General features: G+C 42.8%; 1 protein-coding gene across 1 annotated transcript; it reads right to left on the reverse strand.

Moving 5' to 3' along the window:
• mkxa (mohawk homeobox a) lies at positions 1 to 27,200 on the reverse strand. Its single transcript, XM_062379105.1, has 6 exons — positions 26,963 to 27,200; positions 24,643 to 24,802; positions 21,288 to 21,441; positions 16,861 to 17,280; positions 2,787 to 2,820; positions 1 to 2,650 (listed from the first exon to the last, which is right to left on the reverse strand). The coding sequence occupies exons 1-6, from the start codon at positions 27,136 to 27,138 to the stop codon at positions 2,443 to 2,445; spliced, it is 1,152 nt and encodes a 383-aa protein (XP_062235089.1). The 5' UTR covers positions 27,139 to 27,200; the 3' UTR covers positions 1 to 2,442.

Consider the following 27,200-nt stretch of genomic DNA (forward strand, 5'->3'; position numbering starts at 1 on the left):
TTCATTGCCTTGACCAAGTAACAACTTTTTATAAAATAAACTTTACATGAGAGCAAATTGGACAATACAAGGAGATATGCATTTGGTCATTGGATCGAAAATCCAGTCTCTATCAAAACAAACAAAAAAAAAAATCTGAATTTATATAACTTAACAATAAAAAACAAACTGTGGTCACCACTTTCTTTGTTTTTACAGAGTCTGTAATAATAATTTATAGGCTTTATTACACACCGTCGCTTTCAATTTGTTAGCATGGTTGTGGGAGCAGGGTTTGTGCTTGTACAGAAGTTTGGCTGTAGGAACCACTTTGTTGGTGCTTATAGTGTCTTTGTTGCTGAGCGACTGCAGGTATAGGGACAACAAAGGCTCCTCTGTCGTCTCTGGATCCTCCTTTCTCTTGCTCTGTCTCTTCCCAGTGAGCGAGTATCGTGTGAGGTGTGAGGGTCGCGATCGGTCCAGAGGTTCAGAGGTGCGATTAGATACACACGGAGTGGGCCCGGCACTACCCCGCAGCTACCCTTCCTGGATAAAAAACACATGTGGGAGCCCACAACCCCCACTGCATAAGCAAATAATGCCTGGGGATTGGCTAGTGCGATTCATTTCACTATTATTCCATAGGCACGCTAACAGGAATAATATGCCATTGTCCTTTTATTTCTTTTACCGCTCATCACCTTTATGTAAAATCACATCCATCCAAGAGCCAACAAACCAAAAAACTGGAAGTGCACCTTTTTTTTTTTAACAGTTTGCACATTCAAGACACATAAAAAGGTCAAAATGTCACTGTGCAGTTTAACTCCCTCTCCCCAAAAGTCCTTGACCATAAGCACAGTCTGGGTTGTCGAAAATAAAATATAAAAACTGCACAATTTATGAAGGAGTGTACATTTTGACACGCATAAACAGTACCTTGAAGATATACATAAAATTAAAAAGTCAGCATAGAGAGCCAACTTCAGTTTCACCCATAAGCCCAACAGTTAGTGAACTTGGCATCCCTCGCCGCAAACGTGTATACCATATGCACCGTACATACGTACTTTCTATAAAAAATAAAAAAGATTCTTTCCATCAGATGACAAAACAGATCTGATTGCTATATCATTAAGAAAAGGTACAAAGTTTGATCGAAAACAAAATGACCACACCTATACAGACAGAAGAAATACTTTGCACACTTGCCTGGGCGACAAAGATAATACTGATGTGTATTTTTGACAAGAAAAAGAAAAGTGAGGGGGAAAAAGTCAAACTTTTAAGTCCTCAGGCTTCTTGTAAACTGCAATTTGAATGTAATGCTTAACAGCTGAGAGGGCTGAGGTTCAGAGGGCTGGGGGAGCTGGTGAAGGATTCTTTTTTTTGTTTGTTTACTCCGGACTATCGTGTTCCTAGCACACACAAAAAAAGTGAAAAGGCCACACTGTCGACAAATAACACTGATATGCCAAGGCAAAAACATCCCTTTTAGGTCATGGCATTCTTCCATTTAGTACAAATACTGTACAGAGCATGTCTGTGGATCTACGTAGAACTGTGTCACTGCACGCTGAGTGTGACGTCATTTGGGTCCATGCGTTTCATTTGTGAACATTTCAGCAACTTAAAGCCTCAGATAAGAAAGACTTGCTTTGCTGGTTAATGAAACCCAAGGCCGAGATGTGGACAGGGTAGAAAATGTTGGCAGCTTATCGACGTGCTGCTCACGTTCGAGCAACTTATCTACTGTATGTATCCAACAGTATTGTTGGCGTGCCAGAAACAAGAGGCTGACGGAGACAAAACAGGGTTCAGTTTACAGTCAAAATGAAGACTCCAGTCTAAACAAGAACAGAGAATTGATGCTGGGCATTAACTGAGAGAGCGTGTGTGTGTGTATTATTTGAGTTCATCAGCGCCTCAGATGGTGAGCTCATTCACTTAAGGCACATGCTGTTATGGTGCATTTCCATTCACAATCACGACTTAAGTGTAAAAAAATTCTTCACAAATTCCAAACAGGCATCTAAGGAGCTGTTCTTTGCATTGACCACAGTCGGTGAGTTATTTGTCTAAATAACAAAGGCACTTTGGCAAAAATACACATTTTGTAACGTGAAAAAAAATCGGATTCTTCCAAAAATAAGTTAACATTACAAAAGTGTCTTGTTTTAGGAAATACTGTCGCGGAACTATCACCAATACTTGTCTGTCAGACTTTAACCCAGCAATGAAAAGGATGGTCAAGGCCTCTTTTGCACTTTTTTGGACACCGATAACAATCCAAAAAGATTGAAAGTTCTCTTTTTGTTCCACACTTCCTCGCCTCAAAAACCCCCTTTCCTCAAACAACAGTCCTCTATTCATGTCAGGGAGAGTTTATTTAGACTCTGGCGAGTTTGCTGACACAGAAATGTTTGCTGGTTTGCATAGAGAGATGGGAGCATGACGTCGGGGCTAATATTTCTGCAGCAGCGGCACTTTAACAGTCTTGATCTCTGCTATATGAGACGACTTCTGGATGATGCAGCTGGTGGTCCCGGAGGCGCTGTCCTTCCCCTGCGCCAAGTTGGTCAAGGCCATGGCGGCGTTGATCTCCTTCCAGTACGTCTCGTCTTTGCCCTTCACCTTTTCCTTCTGTGCGGCTCCAACACCACCGCTGACACTGATAATCGGCACATCGGGCAACCAGGCGCACAGAAGAACAAAACAGGGTAGAACATTAGAGGTCAAGTTGAGCTTGTGATGAATGACAAAAAAAAGGATTAAAATTAGGTCAGGGGAAAAGAAAGTCAACTCACTTGTCATATTTACTTAATCCATGGTCTGTGGTTTCTGAAAGCACAAAAAGAAAAAAGAAAAACGGGTTAATTTTGCATAGTTCTTTGGGGTCAATGAAGATTTATTGAAATTTAGAAAAAAAATACTGGTTCAGGAGTTGTGTGTGTCTGTGTGTGAGGTCTGCATGCGTACACTCTGGCCTGTGCAAACATGTGTTGCTCTGTTTTCTCTCTCTCTACTTAGATCTCGGACAAAAATGACCTTTTTGCAAGAAGTCGTCAAGAAACAAGGTGACTAATAGGATCAAGTTGAAAGATGTTTCTTATGACTCATAAACTCCATTCGCTAATATTTTGTCCAAAAACAAATGGGCCCAAGCCAGTATAATTGAGTTGTCTGAGGAACTCAGATCGAAAATGACTGAGCGTAGAAGATTTGAGCGGGAATGAGCAGCAGCAAGTGAGTCAGTGAAAGAAAGACGGAGGCCTTCCCTCCTTTTTCTATCTCATATGTAAAGCATTAGCAGGGAATAGCAAAGTCATTAAACAATGAAACTGAAATTTTCCTCGGGGCAACACAGTGTGTTTATTTCCCTGATGCTCACTCAGATCGTGTGCACGTCTGTGCGTGTTTGCTCTGAACCTGTCTCCTCTTTTGGGTCCAGGTAGGTTTTGCCCAGCAGTGAATACAGTGACACTGCCTTGGCATTTCATGAGGCATAAAAGAGAACAGAGCATCTGGATTTCCTAGCTGTGCTGCCTGCAGGCGATCTCCTTAAGTCAACTAAACACGCAGCTAAGGCTCCTGTGAGCTTTTAAGAAGTTTAGTCTTGACCAGGTAGAGCTGACTGACTGACTTAAGAATGTTCAAAAGAGGGAAAGTTCCCTTCCAATCTCCATTTAGTGCAAGCAAAGTCTTTGTTTTATCTACAGGTCCTTGTCTCAACAATGACTTCTTGCTCTCTTGAATGTGACTCTTTTGGGGCGGTTGTGGCTCAGGAGGTAGCGCTAACCACTAACCAGAAGGTTGGGGGTTCGATCCCAGATTCCTGCCTTCTGCGTGCCTTGGAGAAGATCAATGACCAACAAATTTCCCCTGGGGGCTCTGTCTGCAGTTTAATAATGATGCATGATAGAGAAAGTCCAGCAGATAGATGTAGATGCACTTGTTTGAATGTGTTTGAGAATGGATGAATAGCAAAACTGCTCTGCTTTGAGTGGTCACAAGGCTAGAAATGTATTTACCATTCACCATGTCCAACACACGTTCCAGATAGACTCAGTTTTTTGCACAAAGCAAATGTCTCAACCTGAGCAGACATTTCAACACACCACCATCATCCACTACAGAACAGTGGACCGCTGTTCCTGAGCTCGGATTTCATTCCTATGATTGTTAGACGAGATTGAAAAGGTTTGCACGAGGACACTGTTAAGGATTTAGCGTTGTCACAGACGGCCAAAGACGACGGACAAAACTCCTCTGGGCTCGGGGAGAAAGCACACACAAGACTTTACTGTTCTGCTTTGTCACCTCTAACCTAACCAGAGCCCTCCATGGACTTTCCAAAGATTTGGATCCGGTGTTCAAGATTTTGCAAGCTGCCATAAGTGCCTAATTATTCCCAAAGCCTTCCTCTGTTCCTGCCTTGTTTTCCAAGAGTGTTCCCGTGAAGCGTGACCCAACACTGACAGTACCGGGTTTGTAAGGTCCCTGGCTGATGTGGGCCTGATTATGAAATATCCTGCAGTTTTCCTGTTTCTTCTGTAATAGGTGTATTCCACAGAGAGAGAGATAGACTTCGCTCCCTGCAGTTTTCTTCCGTTGATCGTTCTCAGACAGAAAGAAGAGAGAAATGTGTGCGCACGTGTGAGACAGAGATGAGGACAGGATAACCCAGAAGTACAAACCACAGAATGAGATTTTAGGTTTTAGAGTTCCAACAAAATCCTCACACTCGTCTGGCCACAATTCCCCGTGGTCCTATCACTCCCTCGGTCTTTATCTTGCTTTATCAACGAGTCCTTTTCCCTTTTTATTGATATTCCTCTTTTTCCTTCATCCTCTGTCCTCATCCATTTCAACTCTTGCTGCAGTGATTTGCTTTAACACCCCTCTGATCCAGGTGCTCAAGACTGACCATGCCCGTACAGTCCAGCCAAAACAAATGCAATATTTCCCGTCTGTGTTTTAATAACGGGTGACTGTGCTATGTCAAGAATATGCACGTCTTCCACGTTTTCAAAAGCTGTTTTGGAAAGCCTTTGATTTTATCCGTTCTCTTCTTAATCTCCTATTTTTTTTGAGGCTCTATTTCAACCATTTTTCAGCCACTTATTATCTTAGCCTAAATTGTGAATATCAGGAAGCAAAAGGCATCCTTTCTGCACTCTATCTCCATCTACTCTCTTGATTGTTGCCAGTGCTCCGAAGCAGATAGCTCCTGATTAAAAATGTGCACAATTCCCCATAATCACAGCGCTGTAATTGCAGGGCCAATTACACTATTTTCATGTGTTGTTCATGTTCCCAGGAAATATTAGCTCAGTGTTTACGGCTCATGTGTATAAAATTGGTGGGTGACAGCACCAAAAAGGTAGTCTCAGTGACATCAAAGGCAAAACGATAAGCAGAAGAAAGACGAAAGTGCCTTTTTGTGTGTTGTGAAGTCACTGTGGGCTGCAAAGTGCAGTGTGTGAGTCTTTCCATCCACAGCGTTAAGTGTTTCCAGTGTCAGTCTCGGTGTGTGTGTGTGAGGCAGGCACTGTCCAGATGCTGCATTCAGAACATACAGACTGTGTTTTTAAAAGCCCGCGTGGAGAGGTTGTGAATGCAAAGTTGAATTATGCCAACCCCCCCCCCAACCCCTCTTAGACTGAGTATCAGTCTGTGCCCACGGGAACCCCAGATACCAGGATCTGAAAATGCACCACAGCATTCAAAAACTCTCTTTCCAAAGCCCTGTGCCTAAAACATCTAAAACTCAGATTTTTTAAAACAAGCGGAGTGCCAAAGACTCAATAAATCACCAATAAATCACACAGGACATTTTATTATTCTCTCATTCTTCTCTCTCTGTTTTTTTTTTCTTCACTACTTTGCTCCTGAGCACTCAGGTCCACTTTGCTGTTGCCTTTGGGCTTCACCAACAGTAGGGTTTCACGGACCGCCAAAGGGGAAAGCTAAGAAGTCTGATGGTTTCTGGCGTCGCGCTGGAAATCCCAAAATACTCGCTCACTTAGCATCACCGCGGGGTAATGGAGGGAGAGCAAGAAGGGGGCAAAAAAAGAAGAAGAAAAAAAAGTGACAAGCTTTAACAAAACTTGGTAAGAATGAGGGAAAACGAGCAGGGGCTGACAAATTAGAGAGGGAGTGAGGTTACACCTGTTAAGACGACTGAGGAGGAGAGCGGTCCACTATCATCATTACCATCTGGTGCTGTTGTTAGCAACATACAACAATAAACAAGGCGGCCCCGCTACACAAACCAAGGGCTGGGCTGAATTAGGCCGACAAATAAACACACATTCACACGTTTTATATGAGATTTACATTGCAGGCATCTATTTGGTATTTTTATCCAAAGTGACTGATAATTGTTGATTCTAGCGGTCAAACTAAATATCTGCACGTCCATGAAAGACAATGGAGAAAACAGGTAAGAGGTATTGTTAGGTAAATAGTTTAAAATGTACTTTCTTGCTGAGAGTTGGATGAGAAGATACCACTGTCATGTCTGTGCATTTAGAATGTATGGAGTTAATTTCCTTAGAGTAGCATGCTGCTAGCTTATCTTGCTCTATTTTCCTAACAGCACAGCTACATTTAGCGGTTTAGGCGCATAACTTCCTGTAAAATGAATAAAAGCACACTAACCAGTTTTTCCCTAAGTTCTACCACTTTCGGAACACTTCATTATAAGAATAAAGATGAAAATATCTTTCTCCTACCGTACCTTTTAATGAGTTTATAAGTTTTAACATATGGCTTCATTAATAGTTCATTAGGCTAATCCTTTATTTATGCTGTGTAGATGAATTCTAATGACTTATGGGTTGCCAGGTTGTGAATCATTTGTTTTATTATTATTTCTATCAAACCATCAAGTTTACAACCTGTTAATAAGTCATTAGTAAAGGGAATATCAGGTCTGAAAAGTTTCTCAGATTCTAAAACGACATAATAAAAACTTTAGTAGTCATCAACAATCATAAATGTCAGAAGACCATTGATAAAATACAACAAGTCTGCGGCTGTTATTGTACGTAGAAGTAGAACAGTAGAAAGCAGTGTAAAAAAAACGAGAAACTCTCCTGATGGAGGAGAATAAACTCCCTTCGGAGGGTTTTCATAACAGCGTGGCAAATAGTCATTATCAGAAATATCTTAAACAAGCGATCTGTCAATTAACCAACACGTTCATGTTAACAAATGGACCCTTTATAAGCTTTTTTGGGGTAAAACCCCTGAATGATACCAGACTGATGGTGATGTGCGTTTACTTTGACATGAATGAGCACATTATTCTATCTCTGGAGGAGACTTGAAGTTGGATACAAACACACACACACACACGCACAAATCCCAATCTCAATTGCTAAAGCAAGGAAATGATCTCAGCTGATTTCCTCTTAAGCACCTGATGAGAACCAGAGTGGTGCCGCAGACTGAAGGATCTACTCGCCGCTGACCTGTGAAGCCGCAGCACAGGTCAGCGTCATCATGCAGCCTCTTGGTTATATAACACAGATGGTCAAGGTCTGCGGATGAGTCAGCAGTTACTGTCACCGCGAAGTGAGTCATAATGCCACTCTGGACTTAAAATGCCTTATCGTCTCTGTCATCGAGATTATACTGAATGTACCGTCTCATTCAAGTGAGTGAATGTGCAGACATGTGATTGCATGGACCAGTGAGGCTACTTTTAGCCAAATCCTCTGACCAAAAAGGAAATGACTAGCGCCTCAGGCGATACATGGCGACGTCTATCGATGCTATCTTTGATTTGACACTAACCCAAGCCACAGTCTTGAGCGTGAGGTGCGATGCTGCGCGGTCCCTCACATTTTTGGGCTTCCTTATTCATCCTTTATAGGTTTCTTTAATGATCTGGGCTTTTTATAAAGTGAAGGAGGGTCTGTAAATGGAGTTAGAGATGCCTTGGCTCTGTGCTTCCTTTGCGTTCTGCCAACGTTACTTTTATATCACCGCTCCCAGTGTCTGTGTCCACGGGTGGTGAAAAAGACCAAGTCTGAGACTCCAACGAACCAAACTGTCAATTCCATTCAGTTAGCCAAAGACATCATACACGGCATGGATTTAATGCCTTCTCCGTTTGCCCCCGACAATGGCTTCATCACAAAAATCATATTGAATAGTTAGCTCTTACACTATTTAAAGGGACATACACACGGTGACATAGCCAGACAGCAACTGAGCCGCTGCCCAAAAAAACTCCCCCCATCCGCTGCTTTTCTTTTTCTGTGTTGCTCTTTTTCCGTGTCTGTGCGGCAGATGACACACTGGTGTGGCTGCGGTCGGGACAGATAACCCGGATCCAGCAACGAGGATTGCCTTGTGTGTTCTCGCTTGATGGAGAAATAATAACAGTGTTTCAGAAGTCTAAATGCTGCCAGGTCGTCATTGTGTTTACGAGTGCCAGTAAACAGAGTGTAATCAGGGCCCCAGTAAATCAGCCAAAATGAGAGGAGCGTCTCGACAGAGAAGTAAATACGTTGTCATGGCAAGTGTGTGTGAGCGTCTCCTCTATGTGCTTGTGTGGATGCGTGCGTGAGGACCGCGAGGGTGTCATGGACAAACAAACAGATAAACAAACATACAAATCAAAGGTCAGGGTTTGGGTTATGGCACGACAGCGGATGACCGCATGAAAATAAACATCAGAGAAGCACTGAAGAGGAGACAGTGAAGTGACTGAAGCGACATCCACACTAGAACGTTTTCATTTGAAAATGCATAAATCTTGTGACGGATACACCTGGCGTCCACACTAGTCAGGAGTTCTAGAGCTGCCTAGACTGAGAAGTTTGGAATCGCTGCTGGCCCCGCTTTAGTCCGGACGGGCAGAGACTTAGATACTTAAAAATTATGATAAACACTCAAAACCACTTGCTGATTGGGTCTTTCCATCAGGATGTAGCCAACACTAATTTGTCAGGCACCTATCACAAACCTATTCAGAAGAAATCAACTAGTGTTAGCCTCGGCTTCCAGATTAGAGCACGACACGGATTATCAATTACAAGCGTAGTTTACAATGTTGACATTGCCAACAGCTGTTGTTCAGGTGCATTCTGCATTTTACAATAATACAACTATCTACATATGTATGAGATGAGCTATTACTTTAAGCAATCCTGTGTTAATTTCTGTGTCAAGCTCTACGTGAATGCCTTCCTGTTGACACATGCGATTGCCAACTGTACATCAGTGGTCACTTGATATGCATTTCCAGACTTGTTACTATGTACAGGGTTTAAAACTGATTCAGGAACAAACGCTTGTTTGGACAGAAGGTTTAAAAGCACATTTTTTAAACTAGAAGTTAGTATGGATGTAGCGTGTGAATCGGAGGGTTCGTACTTAAAATACTGACTTCAACTCATCGCTGATGACAAACAGATGAGCCTGTTCAGCGCTTTGAAACGACAGGTACATGGCTGACACAACAGGGTCGACTCATCTCCTCCGGGGGATGAAGGGTTGTTGTTTGTGGCGCACAGAAGACACACTCACCCACTCACACACACACGCACGCATGCATCAGAATGAAGAAAAAAAACTAAAACCACAAGTAAACATTATTTAGATTTTGAAGTGCTTTCATGTGCCCAAAAATAATCCTTTTTCGGGCGCTCTAGGCCAAATGATATGTTTGCGCAGCACTCACTGCATCATTATGTTGCAATTCTTCTCAGTGGTAGATTGAATTGCCCTCTCACACTCTTGGGGGATTTCTGTGTGTGTGTGTGTGTTCTGTGTCCCTGCTAGGTCACACCTCTGCTCTCTCATTAAACCTCGCCCTCTACTCTCTGCTCCGCTCTGTCCCGTGGGAACACAATGGAAGACTATTGTTCTAGACAGGGCTCAGATTTTAAAATGGAAACAATTTGTGTTTTATACAGACCAGGGCAGTGCAGCTCGGTTTCCCTGACTAGGCAGGCAGCTGTGCTCTCTGTATCTGATGACCTTATTATGTGTGTGTGGTTGTGTGTGTGTGTGTGTGTGCGTGTGCGTATGTCCCAAAAAGCTTTAGCCTGCTGCTGATTTTAAAGCGATCAGATTGTGAGGGCTCATTATTCTGCACTTTTCCAGTTCTATGTTAGGGAGTTGCACATAAACAGTGTCTGCGTGGATGTTTGTCTGTGAACACTTCCCCGCAGGATGACGGCCACAATGAACGCCGCCTCAGTCTGCTGGTGTCTCCTCTGTTTACCTCACACCCAGCCTCCGCTCAGTGGACAGGAGCCAACATCCCATCTCCCGGTGACAGAGATTCACCATCAGGGTTTTTTTCTCTCAATTCTCTTTCACTGCCTCTGTTTCTTCTATCCACCTTTCCATTCACATGGAGCTGCATCCCAGTTTAATGCCAGGATTATACCTCACCTCTGCCAACTCCCAGTCATTCCCACCGTCAGACCAGACACACCATGAAGGACACCTCACAGGTTTTCATATCCTGTTCATCTCTGAAAACTCACCATTGTGCGATGAGTGTAAAATATGACTTATGTTATAAAGTTAGTTATATTATCTATTGTGTCATGCACAAACAAGCACCCAGCCCAAATGGGACTATATGTCACCAGCTATTGTTGCAGCTATAAAAAGTAAATTTAACAAATCTCCTTTCCCAAGCTCCCCAAACTGTTTATTTCCCTTTTACATAATCATCCATCCAGAAAGAAAAAAGGACCATGAACCAGAACAATGACCTCTGCCTTTTTGTTAAGCAAATGTTGGAGTACAAGTGCATAACTGTGAACATAGAGGTCAGTGACTCTTGTTTAAATTCTGCGTCACAGACGCTTCAGTTGGATTTCAAGAACAGATTTTTTCATATGACTATTTGTATAAATGAGGAATTAAGCTCCTACTCTGACACATACAGTAAAGTACACCACCACAGTCCTCGATCCAAGTCCTCTAAACTGACATTAAATGGTCATTCCACCCAAAGTACCCCACAACTTTTCGGCCTGGTGGTTTTTAGACAAGGGATGTTACTCCGATTTCAATTTCAGAGTGAAATCTGACACATTGGTTTCTGTTTCTTCCATTTGATACATTTTAAATAGTGATTGTAGCTATGGCCCACAGGTGAATGTTTTGCAATAGCTATGCAGGCTATTTGCAGTATTAGAAACTGTGTCTCTTTTGGAAATGCTAAAAAAGTACATCAAATGCATCAACAAAACATGACAACGCTTATTTTGGTTCCTTTCTGATGACGGATTAGAATAAAATATCCCAAGGACAATTAGAAGAGTCAGCCACGGAGGAGCTTTGGGCGACAGACTGGACATTTCGTACTCCAACATTAAATCAGAACATGGTCACCTACAGAGAATGCAAATCATTGCCTGATTTCTTAAATAAAAATACATTAGTTTGTGTGGCTGCCATCAGACTCTGCTGACACCAGTAATAGAAGTATCACCCGATCAACTAGGACTGAAAGACTTCAGATATTGTATATAAATATGGACAACACCTATCCTTTTCCTCTTCCTCCCACTATCCAGCACTAATCATTGGACAATGATTCTGAAGACACATCTTGATTTTTAATCTTTTAAGGGAACTTTTTTCAATAGTCTATAATAAAAACATTATCATCATCTCCGCTGCACTGACAGGTGTTTCAGTGAGAGGTATGTTAAACTATCCTCATGTCCAGACAACACAAGGAAGAGGTGCAAGAATAGCTCAGTTTTTTGTTTTGGCGAATGCTGTCTTTCTTCTCATGACAGGCCACTGCTTAAAAAAAAGCTCCACTCTCGATCTTGATGGAACAAGTTCCTCCCTCTCCTCTTCTCATCCCTTCCACACTGAGTCCTAAAGCCAAACCTGAATCCAGTGACTCTTGGCAAAAACTGCTGTCTTGGAACAACATCCCCAACATCCTCGCCTCTCTCTCTCTCACTCTCGCTCTCTCCTTTCCTATGAAACTGTGGAAAGAGCAAGTTGAAGCCAGTTTATCCACATCTTTGGATTCCAGATGAGGAGTCCTGAGCCATCACTGTCCGGGAGTGGCTCATTGTCTCAGAGCGGCCGCGTGTTGAGCATTGTCTGTCTGTTGCTCTGTGGCCCACATTGAATTACGCCACCGCTCACCAGCAAACACTGACGACTCTTAAATCCGCCACAACAGCCACAGACGCTCAACAGCGCGGCTGTATAAATCATCACAGTTGGGCTTCTCAGAGGAAACAAGAGAGACAATAACAGTGGAGGAAACCATGTTAATTATATCCTGTTAGTCAAAATATTAAAACAGCCAAGATGAAAATCTCTTTATCACGAACAACCATCACATCTTTCTGCCTTTTATACCTCAAGAAAAGAAATCCAAACATTCTTGAACTTTTCCACATTAAGACGACATTTCTTCCATTCACCTGGACGAGTCCTGTGCCACTAAACTCTCCAGGATTCAATAACTGTCTGGCACTCACGCTGTGGCCTAATATGAAAGGCCCCTGGGATCTCAGCTGCTGCCGAACTGTTTTCATTGAACAGATTAATGTGTTTTTATACACACATTTAATTAGTGACACTATAGGTGATCTAGTAGTAGGGCTATGAAAAAGGGTAGACGGCGTATCAGGGAAATGGAGAGTATTCAGAAAAATAACAAATACGCCTGCTGAACTATTTTTGTTCTCCATACCAGTAGTTGATTGAAATATCTGTTTCCATGAAACTGACAAAGAACTTTGTCCGAAAAAATCCTTAGTGCTTTCAGGATGAACTCAAACAACTTTGGTGATGCCCTGACACCTGACATTTGTGGTTGTGACTTTTGGATAGACTGCCAAAAGTCACAACCACTTTGTGGTATGTACCATTTGTACATTTGCACTACAGTTATTTTTTCTACTACTGTATTATCCCACCTATCCCACCTATAGTGTATTCATATTTATATATTTATCTTGCTCACAGTGTATTCATCATTCTTATATCATACCTTACCTCTTAATACTGTTCATATTCCATTTATATTTCTAACTGTACTATACTATTTATTTACATATTCCACTATGTACAATACTAAAAATATCTAATGACATTGTGTTCCAACACTACGACAAGGAAAGACCTCAAGAAGCTCCCTTCTGCTTGATCAATACTTTGTGTTTTTGGGTCTAATTAACAGATACGAGCATCCTAACACTTAAAACTTAGGGGACAAATAGCCCCCTCGACACATCAGCAGTTTCATGGCCCTAGCCGCTAAGAAGATCTCTCATCAGAAAATCATTTTTTTTTTCATTATCTTAATTTAATACTTTGGAAAGATGCACATTAAAATTGAATTATTGGAAACTCACTGGAGGCCACTGCCTTGCTTTCAGCTCTATGTACTTTTCCACATCAATAGAGACATTGGCAAGTGCTCCGCATTCACCATCAGGCTACTGTACTCAGCTGAAATCAGAGACCATATAGGAGAGAACCTGAGAAAATGTACCACTGTCAGCCTCGTGCAAAATGTCCGACTGAGATCGCTGGGTCCCCGTCCGCAGAAACGTTGGGAGTTATTTGGCGTATAATGATCCATATGATATCGGACGGGGCGAAATCTGGTACTGAGCAAGAAGAAAAACATTCAGCCAGATTCCTGCCATTTAATATCCCATTAAAGGGTAATTTGGCATGAAACCCCTGGCATGTGTGATGGAATTCTACTGCTCCTTGTGTTCAATGAAATTCCCCGAAGGCTTTTGCCTGTAGGTGTATGTGCATGTGGGTGTTTATACTGGATGTGTGCGCCTGTGCTTGTATGAGGCCCGTGAATTGAACACGAGGTTGTGTGTGTGTGTGTGTGTGTGTGTGTGTGTGTGTGTGTCCTTTCAAGCCAGCTGAAGTTTAGTTTTCCACTGGGGTAAATCTACACTCTCCATCTCCTGCCACGTCTGACTGCCCTTTGTAGTCACAGATAACACTGTGGGCTCAGGCCGCGGCCACAACAGCCAACTGGCCCGCTAATGGACTTTTGGCCAATGGTATGATGGTTGCCAGGCACGCCACTTCTGCTTGGACCAATCACAATTGTTTTACAGGCCTGGAATTCAGAAAAAGAATGTGCCAAGAGACATCGTTCGAGCTCTTTCTTTCAAGTTCAAATTCTTTTCCTCCTTGCTGCCTGAGCGACATTTTGTCACTGTCAAAAAGAAACCAGGGGAACATTCAGAGAGCTTAAGTCTTATTTATTCTGTCTGTTTTTCCCCCGTTTACCTGCTGTTAGTACAGATTTATGTGAAATCCGCAGCTCAGGGAAGGATTTTTCTCCTATTATGAAAACACAATAAAACAATTTGTAAAGAGAAATGTGTTCACTACAAAAATATCTGGAATGTGCAAACCACAGGAGGAAAAAAAAAAAGACGGCAGAGGAAATGATGCAAACCCGAGCTTAAAATGATTTCTCTGTCTCCCGCTTTCAATTGCCCTGTCTGCGTCGGCGAGATCAGATGTGGAACTAAAATTTCACTCTCTCGACATCTCTCATGTCTTCAGCTGGGCGATTGGACCACGAGGGCCCCAGCAGGTGTTCGATCCCATGAGTCAACACTGCTTCAGAGAATTTTCCATGTGCGGACGCAAGAAGCTTCTCTTGCATGTAACAGAGTAACACTTCTGTGAATGTGCCAGAGCACGAGAAATCCAAGAGGGAGACGCCAGGGCCAAGAAATTATATTAACCATAGAGATAAAATAGTGATTCTCTATTAAAAACAGCAGGCCGGCCAGGTGAATTAATCCTCTTTCTGGGATTTCTCTTATTAAAATCTGGTAGAGAGGGCGTTATAAGTCTCACTTGGTCTATCCATCTTTTTCTTCCTTCTCCATCTGTGAGTCCCAGCAGGTGCTTCGCTGTGAAAAACCCCCGATGTTCGTTCAGGTCACAGGGTTTTGAGTTTTTTTGATCAGGAGGACTGTAGCAGTCGCAGTCGCTGATGCATTTTATACAAAGTCTGTTCACACACACACACACAGACACAGAGACGCACACACCCCACCCTGCATCATGCTCCGATAATCTAAAACACATTTGTCCATAAGAGGAGCTTTGAATGAAGCACAATAAAACCTGCTCTTCCCTACACAAAGACCACATCCTCCGTCCCTCCATCACCTACACCTTCAGATCCGCCCCCTCTGGGCCCCGACCTCACTCAACAGAGAACGAAAACATCACTGTCGGTCGGCTATGAAGTCTGTCTGAACAAAGGGGCAGTGTTCTCACAATGAAGAAGACAGATCTGACCGAGATTGTTCACGGCTCAGCTGAGCTGTGAACCGACACGTTGTTAAAGCCTGAGTTTTGTGATTGGCAAGAGCCTGACACCAGATTCGCAGATTCAGAACACGAGCGTCAATGAGAAGCACTTTTTACACTTCAATTAAGTTGAACTAAGTTTCCCTGCTGCCTTGAATACATGGGTTAGCCAAACTCAACATTAGTAATTGGCTTAAAGTAAGACCAATTGAAGGTTTTATGTATTATTAAAAAAAAGTCTTTAATATGAAGACAGCAGCAAGAATTCTGCAAATTTTTGTTTATTTAGAAAATTAATTTTAATAGTGAACACTGCAGATCCTTCACCAAACAAATTGTTCTAGTATATAAACGTATATTTATATAATCTGAAATTGTATGAGATTTCAAACAGAAAATATACATTTTAATTTGAAAATCTAACAAAAGTTAATAACATTATGTTAATGATAAATTATATGTGGATTGTGTTTAATTCTTGTAGGGTGTTTTGCGATTATAGATTATAGATGGATATACATTTTGCAATGAATGCTTGATTTATATTTAGTTTCTTTACTTCTCTATTCCCATTTGTTTTTTTAATTCAATTTGAAAAGTGTGTGTTAAAATTGGCTAAACTAAAGACCTGCCTAGCAAAGATTTCCTATAAACACGTGGAAGGAACATAGTGTGCAAGGTTTAAAGGATTATTGCCTTTTAGCCACTAATTTCTCCACATTTGTTTTGTGTTACCTTCATGAAAACAATATGAAAACGGCGAGAAAGAAAATAATAAAACCTCAGGCTTCACTTCGCTCTGAATGGAAAACTACGATACCCTCAGCTCTGTTGAACATCTGCGATAATATTATCTGCAATAATAATCTAATGTAAATGGGACTTTTTAATGTTATAATGCATTTGGAGGAAACACTCATCAATCATTTTAATCTAAAAAAATTCGGACAGTTCTGCGGCGCTTCACGTTGTTTTTAAAAGCTGAGGTGAAATGTAAAAATCTTCCCGTATCACATGCTGCTGACACACAAACACAGCTTGAGTTCGTGTAGGATCAATGACATGCCAAACAGTAGTCTGAGGATGAGCATGTTCCATATGGCTCTGTTGTGTCTGGCCTGTTAGAGCCTGGTCAGGAGAGCTGGACGGGAGGAATTCCTTCTATGCTCGGCTGGAGTGAGGAGGGGGAGAAAGGGCCACTGTGCAAAATTGTGTGTGTGTGTGTTTAAAGTGGCAATACATGAGTGTGTGTGTGTGTTTGACACTTGAAGGAGCACTATTTTTGAGGCTCAGGCTCCTTTTTAACTGCATCTTTAGTCACTAGTCACAAGTATCACCTTGAGCTGCACAAGGCCTGTATTGAATAAAAGTATGGAGGTGTGATAATGGAGCCGCAGCGTGATACAGAGAGAGGGCGGGCGTTTGGAAATAATGGAGCAGCTGCAGGAATTAAAAACAAAATGTGCAGATGGAGGGGGACAGAAAAAGAACAAAAGTGAAGGATGTCGTGTGTGAGAGGGAGACTCTTGAAGGGGAAAGAATGTGAGAAATGTGGCTCCTTACCAGTCCGATAAACAAAGTTCGCCTCTGCCTCGGAGGAGGACGGCGAGAGCAGCTCGTCGTCGTACTCGTTGGAGCTGAAGGAGCCGGAGTGGTTCCTCTTTCGAGCGTCCATGACGGCGTTGGCCACCATGACGTGGCGCAGGGAGTCGTTCAGGTAGCGGTGCAACAGGCTGCTCTTGTACTTGGGTGGAGACACGTAGTCCTCGGCAAGTGAGGCGGCTTCGGCGGCTGAGCGCAGCCCTGCGCCCATGCCCATGCCCATACTCATGCCCATGCCCATACTCATGCCCATGCCCATGGCCATGCCCATGCCCATGCCCATGCCCACCATGGAGGAGCCCTCCTTCTTGATGACACTCTGGTACATGGGCTTGGTGAGCTCCTCTTGGCCGCTCTGTGTCCTCTGAGGGTTGTCACCATCTACAATAACAAAGGGAAAATCAGACAAAAAGGATTAAGTTAAAAAAATATATACTTATCTCCTCAATGCAAAGGGCATATTTTCCAGTATTTTTACTCATACTGATATTTTTTCTTGTGTCTATTACTGATAATTTAATGTATTTTTTATGTCGCCTGCACCTGAAAAGCATTTTTACTACATATAGGAGTAATTTTTTGTCTGCATAAAAGACACAAAAAAAACTGCACACTTCATCTATCCTCCTTCTTATTATTATTAGTTGTTGTATAAGGTTTTAGTTTTTGATTAAATGTTTCTTTTTGGTGATTATTAGGAGCTCTGTTAGTTTTGATGCAGTTCAGGATTCACAGCTAAACACGTTCTATGCTGCTGTTTATTCCTTCCTTGTCAAATTTAAATAAATAGCTTAATTTTCATTATTTGTCAATTTCTTCACCCTTTGGATTTATCTCCTCTTACAGAGTTAATGCCACCACAACAATTGTCAGTGATATCTGCAAAGACCTTCACAGGATTTTTCTTGTTTATAATGTTTTTAATTGTTTCATTAATAGCTCTTCCATCATATAAACACAGTACTAACAACAAACTTTCTATTTCATATCATGATTTATGTAACATTCTCTATTCCAATATAAAAACATAAATTAAAAAAATGATGCCTATCGTATTATTGCTCCCAGCAATCACACATTTTCTTTAACAAACGCTTCACTGATTTAAATTGTGTAGCTTCTGTGCATTGCATGTTCACCCCCACCGAGTCAGAGTGAGGGGACGTCAAACTAATCTTGAATCTAAGCGCAGGAGCGGGGGGATTTCAACCCGGCGCCCCTGCCCCTCGTGTTGGCATGGTCTCAAGAGCAGAGAGCCTATAGCCAAGACTCCCCCACGTCAGAAGCACGTTGCCCCGCTGTTCCTCTGCAGAAATAAATAATTTCCCGGACGATCTGCAGCTGAAGAGATTGAATTAGAGCACGGGTCCCTTCCCGATGAAAAGACACGGAGAGGGGGGGGAGATAGATAAAACACTGCACTGAAAAAACAGATATCCTCTGGCAACAGTGAAATCAGGGAGAAGTTCACTCTAGATACTGTCCCTGCCAAGACTGTAATTTAGTAATTTGGGCAGGTTGGACATTCGATTCAGTGCGGGCCAAATGAAAATTATAGCTCCCACATATCAGAAACACATGGAGGTATCGTACTTGCCCTCCTTCCCCTGCGCTGACTGAGGTAGAACTCGGTGAACGCTCAGCAGTCTCCTCTGAGACCACATAATGGAATTGTCATTATAATCCCGTGACAGGGTCCTTAGCAATCAATGTCTGCCATCTTTAAAAGAACAACATCTCTTTTCACACCTCCATGACAGCACGTTCTCTACACATCCATTGCAGTAAGTTACAGTTCCTCTCTTGGACTTGCTACTGTACAAAACAAGCCAGACCATTTCAGGACAGTAAGAGGAATGTATAGCGGGTCAGTGGGGTCAGGTCTGGCCCCCGAAAATAGCCTCTGGAACAAAAGCATAGGCATAAAACACATAATGTAGGGCCTTTCAGTGCACGGGTCAGAAGTAGGAGCAAGCTGCGGAGAGCTTCATAACCATAACGTGACAGGGAGAAGAGTCAGGGAGATATACCGAGCCTCCGGTGGTACGGTGGCCTGTGGCGCACACAATGCAAACACCATGCACACATTCCTCTGTCGGCCGCACGCTCAGCCTCCACTCCTCAAAAATCTAATTAGAGATCACCGACACCACAGCGCTCCCCCTTTCTGCAAATTCTTTAAGCTGCGTGAGCATGTATGTTTCATTTATTCTTTCATTTTTTTTTGTTTATGTTTCCTGAACCATGTTTTCTACGCTGTCAGTGAGTTGAGCACACCACCCGTTCCCTTGGAAATCAGCATGTGTCTGCTGTAAATACACGGTTGACAGCGAGCCGCTCGTTTCCAATTGCAGGCTGGGAGACAGGGGTTGGCTCAGCGGGGTGTCTTAATGACAGCGTGTTGCAGCCCGCTGGCCTCGGCGTCTCTTGGCCCGGTCACACGCTCGCCATTTATACACACCCAGAACATGACTCTGCATAGCATCAGCCCACTTTAGCCCGGGCGCACAGGAAGATGGTCTGGCCTTAGGCCTCGTTTCATGTCATAATGCTAGATTTGAATTTCAGGGGGCACAACAAGTATGATGTAAAGAGCCTGCCCTGGTCATTCTGTACAAAGAGCACCAGGTTCACAACAGAGTGGGGCCAATTTATAATGGACGTCTGAGGCATTATGATGTCTTATCTTTGAAATGATCATCCACCACTTTGATGGATGGGGCAGTTACGCAAATGGAAACGTTTGCCGCTTTACTTTAATACACTGTATATGCCAATCAAATTCAATGATTTCCAAATTTGACATTCTAGAATATTACTTTAGATTTAGCATTCGTATAGTGCAGGTATTTATAGAAGTGAACTGTAGAATAACCCCAAACTTGCTTGGTCATCATTACATGGAGCCATAACCAAGGAGATAAAGTGTCACGGACAAAAGTATGATGACTAACACAGCTGTGGGGGAGAATTGCAAAATATATAATGATTTTAACATTATTTTCAGTTATATAGATTAAGTAAAGATGGAAAACATACCCCGGCCATAAGGAAAAAATAAACTGATGTGAATGTATGCAGGAATAGGTAATATCTAAAGTGTAACTGTAACTGAAATATTAAAGATCCTATGAAATGGATTTCAGGTCCTGTTTGATTCTGCACATTATGTCCCATAAAAACACAGGAAATTGTCTTGGATACTTTTTAACGTTTACTGTTGCCCTGAATCTGCACCACACCTCAGAGCCAGTGCCCCAGTGGACAGTAAGTCATAGAATGAGAAGGACGACAGCCAGCTCTACAACTGTGGATTAATCTGACACCATAGGTCCAGGTATACAGTCACAGGAAAGTTAAAAAATTACAGAGAGCATCATAATTGGATTGAGAATGGTGTTGGTTTAGTATTAAACTGTAGAAAAGACTGCAGCACTGAGAAATGCTGAAATAGAGAGAGAGAGAGAGAGAAAGAGAGAGAGGAAGAAAGAGTGCTCTGTAATGTTATCTCCATCAATTAAGCTTTCATAAAGTTACAGCTCCTGTGTCGAGGGACAGATCACATTTGATTTTATGACTTTTAATCTCTTGTGTCCTAAACCACTGGATCCTACAACTCTCATTCTACAGCTGTAGAGCATCTTTCATTATACCCTTCTGATATAAGGGCTGTTTTCTCCGACTAAGCTCCTCGAGAGCCACGGAGCATATTATACAAGTGCTTTTACAACTGAGGAGAAGTCTATACGAGTAAAGTGCCACCTCAGTAATATTCTGCAGCAGGCAGCAGGGCATGTTCAAGATTTGAGAACAATGAATAACATTTCTTCCTCCGCTAGTTGCAGAACTTTAAAACTTGCCCAGCCTTGTGAAACATATTAATTCCTGTTTAACTAGATGTTAGTTGGCAACACCGTGCTAACCCCAGTCCAATGACTGACTATTATATGATATTTAAAGAACTATATTAGGGAACATGATATTTAAAATGGGGAAAGTGAGATCAGGATTATTAAAAAACTATTTTCAGTTTGACTTCATGTGGCATTTTGTCGGCAGGAGGTCACGGTGCACCCTGGAGTCCCCTTTGAGATTAATGTTCCGTGATCATTCCTATGCATCACAGACTATTGCCCATCCATCACACAGTAGAATCATACAGTGTTACCTCTGTCAGTTGGTGCAACTCCCTGTGAAATGTTTGATTAAATAACCTATAAACCTCCTGTTACACTGTGAACCTGGGGTCCTCAGACCTCGGGGGCAGTTTCCTACATTTCAGCAGTCAAGCTGTGATATCGGCAAATTCTCCACTTTTGCAACACACACCTTGTGTAACTTGGACCGTGAGAGTGAAACCGATGCTGTATTGTTGTAAGAGGACGTACCTTCCGAGCAGCTGTCGTCACTGCTGACGCTGAGCCGCTCCGCGTTGCCCTGAACGTATTTGTTGTAGAGTTTGATCCTGAGCGCCCAGCTGAGGTCTGGCTGCCTCACCGTGTTCTTCAGCCGCCTCCTGGCATTCGCAAACCAGTTGGACACCTGAGAGAGAGAGAGACGGGGAGCGAGGAGAGGATAAAAGTGGGAGCAAACGGCAAATAGGAGCATTATGGTTTTGATTCCAAACACTTCCACATCCGTATCAAAACAAAGACTATACTTTATGAAAATGTCTGCTCTCGGCCTGCCATCGGTCTGATTCAGAGGAGCCGAGAGGGGCTGAGGCTGAGGAGAGGCTCAGAGTCAGGTTGCGGTGCAGCTCTCTGAAACGGAGCTTTGAGAAACATCCCAGACGCTCCGGAGAGACGCATCTTTTCTGTATCAACACCATTCAGAAACATTTAACACGCTCCAAGTGCCGGACAGACAGTGAACGCAACGTTTCATTAACCAATGTTCCGACCGAGATGTACGTTCCCCCCCCCCCCACTGCTTATTCTGGACTCGCACAGCCTCCCTGAAATAATACAAATTGTTTCCAACACTGTCTTCAAGATGCAATAAAAAAGACACTCGAGCTGGCACTCGTCCTTTCACTGGGAAGGGAGACCATTAGATGTTATACTAGAATAACTTTTCATGCTCAATAGATTTCAAGCAGCTTATGAAGGGGCTGGGACAGGGGCCTTATGCTAGAGTACTTATTTTTCTGATCCTCTCATTCAGTATCGTGTTTCTCGTTAACTAGGACCATCCCACGTCCCTTTGTCTCGAGCCCCGCAGCGCTGTGGCACTCCACGGGGAAGGCGGCATCCAGGACATGTGGCTCGGGCTGAGGGGAGGTGAGGCGAGGCGAGGCACGGGCCTGCTTGCTAATGAGGACTGGAGGAAAGATGGCTATCACTGGGGGTGAGAGAAAACAGAGAGGAGGGGAGGAGGAGGAGGAGGATGATGCCACACTTGCTCAGATGACACTGGCAGAGAGAAGGGGGGGGGGGGGGGTGAGCGCAGCAGCCAAACCAGCCCTTTCACCCCACGGCCTGTCTGCACTGTGTGAACCGTGGAGGAGACGGCATGCAGGCACGGCGAGGGATTTCAGCGGTGGTGGAGAGATGGCACCGGCTTATGAAGAAACAGTTCACAACATTTACATGGAAAAAAGGAGCTGTTACGCTCCGACATGACAGATTTAGTTGCTTCGGACACCTGGTGCCAGGTGGGAGCACGCTGGGAAAACTGCACACAGGGAGGGATGTGCTCTACAATACTGGCAGCGGCGACATTTGGACCAAATAGTGGAAGAAGTGGGTCGTTCTTAGCCTCCATGAACGGATGGGGAGGGAAAAAGAGCTGCCACCTTAGGGCTGCAGCTGACAGCTATTTTAATCTTCGATAACTCATTTTTTCAAATAATTGATTCATTGTTAGAGAATGAGAGACAAGAGTGAAAAACATCTTTCGCGTGTTCCCAGATCTCAAGGTGACATCTTAACGTTGCTTGTTGTGGCCAAACAGAAGTCATAAAAACCAAATATAATCAAATTCTTATGTCATCAACGAAGGAAAAATGGACAAAAGCTGCATATTTTTACAGCTGAGAAAGTAGAAAGTAGAAACAGATATCAGATATGTTTCCTTAATAAATAACAAAATGATGAATTGATTGCAACAATTATTGGCAATTGATTTTCCCTTAATCAGCTCAGCGCCACAAATTAAAAAAGACGACGACAAAATATAACTTGAGTACAGAATCCACAGATCCCCCTGAGGACCTCTTTCCTGGTGGAAAATGTGATGGAAATAATTTACCTTCGTGTCACCTCTCTCGCTCAGATTCACAAAATCTTCCACTGACCTTTGACACCACCGCTGCCGCTATTTGGGTGTCAGCTTAAATGAATGCGTGTTTGGGATTGTTCGTGTGTGTGTGTGTGTGTGTGTGTTCACAGCACGGCATCCCACTGTCCAACACAAAGCATTCCTCTGCACTCTGCTCGCGCTCACCAAAACAAACAGCTCCATCAGGCCCCCAAAATGAGAACCAGATTAGGCGACGTGGCAGGCGGCCCGAAAAAGCTGCTGCAGACGCTCTGAGGGCGTATCAGTGACCTTGTCAACCAGATGATACTGTACACACACAGCTGGATGCACCAGACACAATATACACTCGTATTCACCACTGGGTTTTTCCTCTAAGTGGCCTGTTTGTCAGCTCTACCACGTTGCTCTGGTATTATCAGTAGAGGGTGCAATAGAACTTAAAGCATAAAGAAAATCCTGTATTCATAACTGCAGTGTATCCAGTGAGGATCAGTCGTGTGGGTCAGGGGCTTTTGGGGTTCTGATGAGATCTAAAATGGATCATGTAACTAATAAACGAACGAGAATTAAGGAAATGCATACGTAAAGCTATTTTCAAATAAAAATCTTGGAAAATTATGAATTATTTTAAAAACAGCTAAAAGAAATAAGAATCTGACAAGTAAGGCTAGTTTGTTTGAGCGGTTTTAAAAATAGAATAACTGACTTAGACAACTCCAACTTTCATTTAGGACGACAGCAGCTTTTACCAATAACAGTGAACTTACAAATGAATGAAGATAACAGAACTGTAGCATTAGGAAGAAATATAAATAAATATCAACGGTACAACAGAACTACAATACACTATAGTGCAGGTTATTTTCAATATATGTGGGTTTGGACCTTCATGGGATCTGAGGATATATCTGAGGGGTCATTTTCAGAATAACATTGACCTAACGACCTGCACAATGTATTCAATTTGAATGAGATGAGAAAAGAAAACAACTTTCTGGTTATAATGCAATATGAAAAAGAGTTGATAAGTCTAAATTACTTTCTTAATGGGTCATAATTCTACAAAGGTCACAGCCAAAGACACAGAACACGACTACAATTTGAATTTATAACTACAAGCTTCACACCGCTGTGGAATCAGAAGGAACCAACGTAGCTGCCAACTGGAGCGTTTCGAAGAAAAGTAGAATTAACAATTCACCACTGCATGAGAGCTGTAAAATAAACAGTTCAAGATGTAAAAACACTTTGGGCCCAAACGCTCCTAATTGCGAGTTCAAATCCAGCCTTTCAGACCTAATTAGACAGACACTAAACCAAAGGGATCAAATCTCACTTTTCCCCCTCACCGATCACACTCATGAATGGTCCATAAACTCCCTCTCACTTTTGTCACTTATGCAGCATTACATTTTTGTGATTACTAGCATTATTATGAGCTGACTGGCAGTGGGACAGAGTGGACAACAACAGACTCACCTGGACCAGGGTCATTTGTGAGCCGAGGGCCAGCAGGATTTTCTCCGTCTTGGTGGGGTAGGGGTTGTCTCTGTGCTTGTAGAGCCACTGCTTGAGCGGCCGCGCCATGTCCTGCAGGGCCTGGCGCTTGTGTCGGACTTTGCCGCCACCGGGCCGACCCCTGTGGAAAATAAATTAGCTTAATATTTAGCCAAATAGAATATACAGTATAAGGCTGAATCATTTCTTATTTTTTAGTTATTATATTGAGTAGTGTTGATTTCTCTTTTTAAACTAACAATCAAACACATCAGCCTAAAACACGTGCAGGATGTGGTTGTTCTTTTTGTCCAAGATAAACATTTTGACAAGTTTACTTTATGCATTTTACACTTCATGACAGAATTTAAATTAATTTCTACATTTTCAAATTGAAATTAAAATCTGGCCTTAAACTCATCAAACAGAAACCAGTGTTGTTTATCGAAGCGAACCAAACAATGTAACACAGCTGCAATGTAGTCTGAGTTGGCCAGTCATGACACATAAAGTGAACACTCTCTATCCAGTGTGCAATTTTCTCACCCAAAGCACTGCAAATTAAGCAAGGACACATTGGAGGAGGGGAGCGAGAGAGAGAGAGAGAGAGAGAGAGAGAGAGACTGAAGCAGACAGAGAGAGAGAGAGATGCAGACGGCTGCTCGCAGTTTTCTTTTCATTGCGTGTCCCACAAACCACCAACACGTTGCAATGAAACAAACAAAAACATTTTTTTGCCAGATTAACATTTTACACGTGGGCGAAGTGGATCAAGAACAATGTAGCTGGGTCACGATCGCAGCCAAGCCATCACACAGGGGAGTGACGCAAAGAACACAAATTACACTTCTGCGTCTTCCTTTACAGAAAAGAACTGTGACACATGTCCAGAGGGTGCACACAAAAAAAACATCACATCAAGAATCTACCGTGGGTTTGCTGATAGAGCCAATAGCTTTTAGGTTCAGCTGTTAGAAGAATACTGTAATGGGATTGCAAAAAAACACCACAAACTATTCCCAAAATTCATTACTGAGTCCCTAAATGAACATTTAAAGTGCATCAATAGCCATCTTTCGTCTTTCCCGAGCTGTGAGGGATTCTCACCTGTAGCTCCAGGTTTTATGAACCTGTAGATGTCAGTGTGGTGCTGTGCTCTGCCTCTTCTTTTATCTCCCCAGAAAGAAAAAAAACTCCACTGACTGCAGATGTCACATATTTTAGTCTAACCTCAAGTCTGCCTGAGGTCCATGTTCTACAAATATTTTCCTTGTAAACTAGATCGGTATGAACATCCTAAAGGACATTTTTCTCGGTGTGCTGAACTTCTCGTGCACATAAACACCCACACACACTCTCTAACACTTATTTTTTTTAAATAATGTAATATTCCTCATTAGTCCTGATGTTTCCCCTGAGGTGACACGTCACACTTTATGATAACAGGTTCATAGGCTTCTGGAGGGCACTGCTTCCCCTCAGTTGTCTCGTATCTTGGCCACTGCACATTCAAACAAACATGTAATATCAGGACATGACCTTCACTTACACCTGCTCCCTGTCACTGAAAAACGAAAAATAAAATAAAAGATATAATTAAGATGTGGTCGACTAGACCACACAGCGAGTTGAAGGACGAATTTCTTTATTAGACACAGATGGAGACCTCTATGAGACACGCTACCGAACAAGGTTGACCTACTTATTAATCTTAAGATTAGGTGTCCACATCAACACCCAAATGAAGACGAAGGGTATAATTTCCTGATCTCTTATTGCACTAGAGCCAAGTGGAAAAAGTCAGACTGGAACATCAGATTAGTGGTGAAGTCTTAAGGTAAAGCATGAGTAGTTTTCCACATGTAAATGTCATCCAATGTGGTTATTTTATCTGTGCGTAATCGTTGGATTTCTTGGGTAAACGGTTACTTTTTACGCAGCCACAGAAACGACTTGATCTGTTTGAAATTTAAAGAATTGTTACAAAACCCAATGGGACTTGTGCTCATATAAATATCAGCATCACATCTTTAGAGTCATATGACCCACGACGCCCGGCGTGAGCTTGATATTTCTGAATCTGTCTTATCACGCGCACAGCGTGGAGATACGATCACAGAGCTCACCGAGCGAAGCCAGCTCTTTTGTTCACACAACTTTGTGCTGAGCGGAACAACCGTGAAATAGAGGTATTCCTCCCGGAGCTTCCGGCACTCCAGTTAATCCTCATGTTAATACAAGCCACACACATGCCGGGCAGCAGCAGCGTTAAACACAGCAGCTCAAGGGCGCGCACACATACCCGCTCCGCCTGTGTCTGATGGCCTGGTTGTCTCTGATGCTCTGGTTGCTGGACAGGAGGTCTGGATGTTGCCCATCGATGACTTCTAGATAATTTCTGCTGCTCATCTCCACCTCCTTCGCCTTCTCCTCGAACAGGACCTGGCTGCTCAGCTTGTTAAACACAATGGTGTTCATCTTGGGCCAGATAGTCCACCCGATTTCTCTGGTGCGCAAAAATGTTTGAAAAAGGAAGAAAA

Source organism: Platichthys flesus, chromosome 21 (assembly GCF_949316205.1).
Source record: "Platichthys flesus chromosome 21, fPlaFle2.1, whole genome shotgun sequence".
NCBI lineage: Eukaryota > Metazoa > Chordata > Actinopteri > Pleuronectiformes > Pleuronectidae > Platichthys > Platichthys flesus.